This window comes from Leuciscus leuciscus (genome assembly GCF_965113295.1).
Source record: "Leuciscus leuciscus genome assembly, chromosome: 23".
NCBI lineage: Eukaryota > Metazoa > Chordata > Actinopteri > Cypriniformes > Leuciscidae > Leuciscus > Leuciscus leuciscus.
Genome location: NC_138747.1, coordinates 31,010,272 through 31,016,065, shown reverse-complemented (window position 1 = coordinate 31,016,065; position 5,794 = coordinate 31,010,272). Strand labels below are relative to the sequence as shown.

General features: G+C 41.1%; 1 protein-coding gene across 1 annotated transcript; it reads left to right on the top strand.

Moving 5' to 3' along the window:
* On the top strand, window positions 1-5,364 carry LOC309488273 (uncharacterized protein). The gene is made up of 12 exons (XM_082156432.1): window positions 1-755; window positions 1,016-1,181; window positions 1,346-1,559; window positions 1,722-1,848; window positions 2,002-2,300; window positions 2,379-2,469; window positions 2,550-2,666; window positions 2,840-2,915; window positions 3,002-3,259; window positions 3,468-3,639; window positions 3,733-3,881; window positions 3,984-5,364. Exons 1-12 carry the CDS (start codon window positions 381-383, stop codon window positions 4,172-4,174), a joined length of 2,235 nt encoding a protein of 744 aa, XP_082012558.1. The 5' UTR covers window positions 1-380; the 3' UTR covers window positions 4,175-5,364.
* Window positions 5,365-5,794: the final 430 nt, after the last annotated feature.

Below are 5,794 nucleotides of genomic sequence, written 5' to 3'. Positions count from 1 at the left end.
GTTAATTTTTTTTTTAGATAAACACAAAATAGTTAGGGGAAATACACGTTTGACAAGTTGATGTATTGTTTTTTATGTTTTTCGATACCTAAAGGCAGAATATAAGATGAAAAAGTTCGTTATTTTCAGTACTCGCTTAAAACTGCTCCTCCCCCCAAACGAATCGCTTGACGTCATAAGAGGGAGACGCCTCCCCAGTTCAGAGTTGAGGAGAAGTTTTTTGAGCTGTGTTGATAATTGTACGAGTGATAGAGCGAGAGAATTAGTGATTAGGACATTTATTTATTTAGTTAGTTATTTAAGTTAGTTAGTTAGTTAGTTATTTAAGTTAGTTAGTTATTTAAGTTAGTTAGTTAGGTATACGCAGGCGTATTTTCACGATGGTGAATTACTGCGTTTGTGCTGGGTGCAAAAACACCGTTAAAACCGGTCACAGAGTCCACTTTTTCCCAAAAAGCAGGTCTGTGTTCCGTGCCTGGGTCAAGTTTGTTCGGACCAAACGCGCTGATTTCAGTGCTGCTTCCGTATCCAAGACTTCGGTCATTTGTAGCGCCCATTTCACTGAGAAGGACTACGCTGTTGGAGATCTCATGGGTTATAAAATGGGATTTAAAACCCGAATGAGACTGGTAGCTGATGCGGTGCCTACGGTGTATGCTACTGTAACGTTAGTAGAAGAGGTCGACGAGGGACAGCGAGCTGGTCAACAACGAGCCGGACGGTCGAATGCCCTGATGAAGCGGAAAGTGCTCACTGTAAGTCTAATAAGATAATTGCGTGGTTTATGTGAAAACACGATTTGATGTCAAAAATACGTATGGCCTTACTCTTATAAATACTCATTTGATTGTAGCAATTGCCTAGCTAACGTTAGCGTTGTGATCATAGTCAGCAACCTTGTCATTATGTTGTAATTTTTGTGTTTCGCATTATTCTCTTCCTGTTTTAAAAATGCAGTAAAATATCATTAGTCCGTTTGTTCAAGGATGTATGTTGACTGCTTTATTTCCTTCAGCTTTTGGAAGATGCAGCGGGACCGTCACGGATGGATGCACCCACAGTCAGCCATACAGTGGATGTTGACCCAGAACCAGAGGTAGACCCAGATGCCTATTACCCACCAGCATCTGTCCATCACAGTGGCTCACAGTGCAACATTAGACCTTTGCGACGTTCAGCAGGTAGGATATAATTGGTCTTATATCTGAGGTTGACTTGTCACTGTGGCGCTATTTAACGCAGATTTAGTTTCTAGTTGGCGAACCCACTCTAGAGTGTGTAACCCAGGCTGTCATATTGGTTTGGTTGTGTCTTTTTATAATGCAAGGCCTTCATTTAATCACAGCTGTTCAGGTAAGGCCGAAGATGGTCAGTGTGGGGACACAGACAGTAACACCAAAAGTCAAGACCACTTCAACCCCTCTGCCCAGTCCTGTTCAAAGTGACGATGAGACCAGCTCTCTCATAGACAGCGACCATGATATGTCATGGATGCCAGAGGAGGAGGAGGAGATGATGAGTGACTCATCACTGCCACAGGAGTCTAACCCAGAACTCAAGTAAGGCAATTAGACTACTTTGGTTTTAGATTTTGACTGTCAAGAAATTCTGTTGTGGTTCGAAGGTTCTGTGAATGTGTGCTTTAAGTATAGTTGTTGAGCATTTTTGCCTTTATTGTGATAGGACAGTTAGAGAATAACAGGAATGAGTTTGTTTTTCAGCATGGCTGATAAGTTTATTGTCTGTGAAAGCCAGTTGATGTCCCTATTCACAATTTGCCCTGCATGTTGTGGGGAAAGCAAGGGTAGCATGAACCAGAAGGAGGGAACTTTTATCAAAATAAAACAAGTAAGATGATGTTTGTAAATTCCACTGTTTATACAATTTAAATAAACCGTATAGTTTTTAGTGAAATTGAGTTATATATTTCAAGGTGTAATTGTGACTCCTAACATAGTTGTATTTTTTTTTTTTTTTTTTTTTTGCATTCTATACATCTAGGTCTGTGCAACATGTGGCTATGAGCGTTATTGGCAGAATCAGCCCATGTTGCATAGAAATATGCCTGTTTGCAACCTTCTTCTCAGTGGGGCCATACATTTTTCGGGTTGTATGGCCACACAAACGCTGAGGATGCTGGCACTGTTTGGTCTTCAGTGCATCAGTGCGAGGACTTTCTTCCGCCACCAGCACCTCTACACAATCCCAGTCGTTATGCAGGCCTGGCAGAATGAACAGACAGGGGTCATTAGGGAACTAAAGGAGATGGGCGGCGGACTGGCAATCTCTGGTGACTGCAGGTAAATGCACTGTTGGCATCATCTAAGATGGAAAATGTTTACATTGCAACTCATTAATTCAATTTTTAACATTCTTAGGTCAGATTCCCCTGGGCATTGTGCAAAGTATGGCACTTACTCCTTGATAGAGGAGAGAACAAACAAGATCATAGATCTTCAGCTTGTCCAGGTGAGTATTATGCTATCTAAAAAATGTTTTCAGTTCCACTACCAGATTTCAAGTGTTACACTGTCTGTGACATGTTACAGAGCTCTGAGGTCCCAAACAGCACCTGGTGTGAGCTTGAGGGTCTGAAGCGCAGCATGGTTTTTTTAAAGAACCAGAACCTACATGTGTCGACCCTCACCACAGACAGACATCGGCAGGTAAAGTTGTATATTTATAGTAATACAATGTCTGTAGTATTTTCACATTTAGACAGACTCCTGACAGACTGACACAACCACAAATAGTTATTCGAGCCTTGGTAGAGGTGCACTTTTTGAGTGAGTCATTAGTTTTTATTTCTGTATTTGAGGGGTTGTGTCTTTCTACACAGATTGCCAAGTGGGTGCGAGAGGAGCTGTGTTCTGAAGGAACAAAACATTTCTTTGATGTCTGGCATGTTGGAAAAAGTATGTATCCTGTTGTTGGTAGCCTTTTATAAAGTTAAGTCTTGTAAATACATTTCCATCAATACTTTGTTTTGGTTCTGAAACAGGTCTAGGGAAGGCTTTGGATGCTGCCGCTAAAGAAAGGCACTGTGAGGACCTGAAGCTGTGGAAGCCAGCCATTGTCAACCACCTGTACTGTACTGCTGCTTCAACTCCTGATGGTGATCCAGATGTGATGCAGGCCAAATGGCAAAGCCTGGTGAACCATGTTCAGGATATTCATGAACATGACACCCCTGCATTTCCCTGCTGTTCATACCCACCTCTGGAGGGGGAACAGCGAAACAAGCAGTGGCTAGAACCAGGTACACCATCAGAATGTTAAAGAATGCAATAATGCTCTGATATTCAAGGTCGTGGTTTATGCTTGGTATATTTTGCTACAGGTGTACTCCAGCTATAACATATTTGTATGGTTTTGGTAAATGTGAAGAAAGAAATTATACTGATATTCCTCATCTGTGTGTACAGTCAAAGAACATGTAGTAATATCAGTAAAACATGTCCATGCAGGCTCAACAGTAGCAACGAAATTGGAGAGTGTGACTACTAGGGCAGCACTACTGAAGGATATACGGCAGCTATCCCCACAGTACCAGACATACTCGTTGGAGGCATTTCACTCCCTCATCCTCCACTTTGCACCCAAACACACTGGGTTTTCATATCTTGGAATGTACAGTAGGTCAGTGCTATGCAATGGAATAACCTGTGTCGTTATTTCATCATTCTAGACATGTCAGTCTCATACTCTGTTTTTTTTTTTGCTTTTCTTCAGGCTTTTTTTGGCAGCTCTACATTACAACTACAATAGTAGTCGAGAGGTTGCGCGGACGGCTGACGGTGAGGAGTGCTATGCTGTGAGCTACCCAAGGTTCCGTAAAGGTGGCTGGGTTGTGCGCCCCATCAAGCAGCAGCCTTCATATGGTTAGCAGTTTCAATCAGTTCTGTCATATTGTGAGATGTACTTGTTTTAGTGCATGAGTCATTGGTAATGTTACTGAATATACATGTTTTTCTATAACCCAGGTTATGCATCAGCACTCATGGAATCTCTCCAAGACAGGTACTCTAGATCACCAAAGGCTCTACAAGAGTGCAGTGCTGCCTTGGGTTCTGATGCACCTGCTCCCCTCTCCAAATCTGGCCACATAATTTCAAAGGAGGAGGCAGTTAGTCTTCACCTAGCTCAACAATCACGCTTTAGCAAAAGCCATTAGATTTTATAATTCATTTACTAATTATTATCTTGATTGTATAAATGTTTGTTTTTATTGTTACACAATCTTGCTTACTGCATTCTTCTGGGTAATCTCCCTATTTCCACCATCTCTAATACAGTACTGTGATTTTGCAGAGTTGACCAATTTTAAAAATCTTGCTGTTTGAATAACATGTGTTTATAGTTATGATCCATGACAACGTCAAGAGTGGGTATGTATTGTGGATTCTTTTTTATACTTTCTAACTTTTTTTGGTGTGCTGTTCTTAACCCTTGTTTCTGTGTAACTCAACTGAGTTTGTCTGTGTGTGCACTAATCCTGTCTGCATGCTGCATGTTTTGGTTTTGTCTACTTTTGTTTGCATGTAATTGTTGGTGCCTAATTGTGGGTAACTGTGGGTAGTGCCTTATCACCTTTCTGTGTTTCACATATTATTTTATCTGCTTTCTGTTTATGCACTGTGGTGTGTCTGTGGTGCACTGTGGTGTGTGTAAAGTTTGTCTCTGGGTACTAATCCTGTTTGCATGCTGCATGTTTTGGTTTTGTCTACTTTTGTTTATTTCATAACCTTCTGTCAATAAACACATTTTCTGTAAATAGAATTGTCTTCTGTGTAGTGTGTTTTTTTTTTTTTATCCTGACTGCCAGTATGGTTTATTTTATGCTTGTCAAAGGTAGGACGAGTAGTAGGCTAAGTAAGCCTTGCTATACAGTACGAGTCATACTATATTACAGCTTGTGATAAGAATTATTTTTTATTAATATTCACCCAAAGGAGGCCAATCAAAACCTTTGTATGTTCCACCTTCTTGAAACTGTCTTCTGATGTCTGAAACAACACAAGAAGGCAAGGGCCTCCGGATGTGCCTCCCCAGAATGCCATAGGCCCAACGTACCACCTGTCTATATGCTGTGTAGCGGTATTGCCTAAGGATAGGGGGATGTAACAGTTTAATTGGATATGGATAACTGAATTGTTTTATTATAATGCACTTGCAGAACCACTTATTATTGTGGTTCACTAGACAAATTTTCTGATGAAAATGAAACTGTTCATAAAAAAATGTAAATGTGTTAACGTACTCATGACTGCTAGCCTCTAGAGGTCCATGTTCCTGCCTGAAGTTCAAGTAGGCAATCTTGAGAACAAAGGGGTTCAGACAGCATGCCTCAAAACTAGGGTGTTGTGTGAGGCATGGGTGAGGGGTAAGCTGTTCAACCAGGGCCCAGAATGCACCCACCTCTCTGCAGCACATGCTCTCTACAGCTGAGGCCATGGGCTGGCATTGCCCACAGACACCTATGAATCAAAACGATAAAAAAATGTTGCTCAATTTTTTATTGATATTTAATAATAATGAGATTAAGTAATTGTGTAAGCAGAATGTTTTGTTTTATTGAGAGTGTACACAAATATAAGTAAACACTTTGCAGTTTGAATGATGTCCTGAACAAAATGACGGAGAATGTTTTTATGTTTCCACTGTTCGATCGCGTCCGCGCCTATCTCTTTCTCTCTCTCTCTCACACACTCACACTCGCACACACACACACGCACACAACCAACCAACATATTCCAGCATTGCAATCTTGACATCGCAGCCTGTTCATTATAGC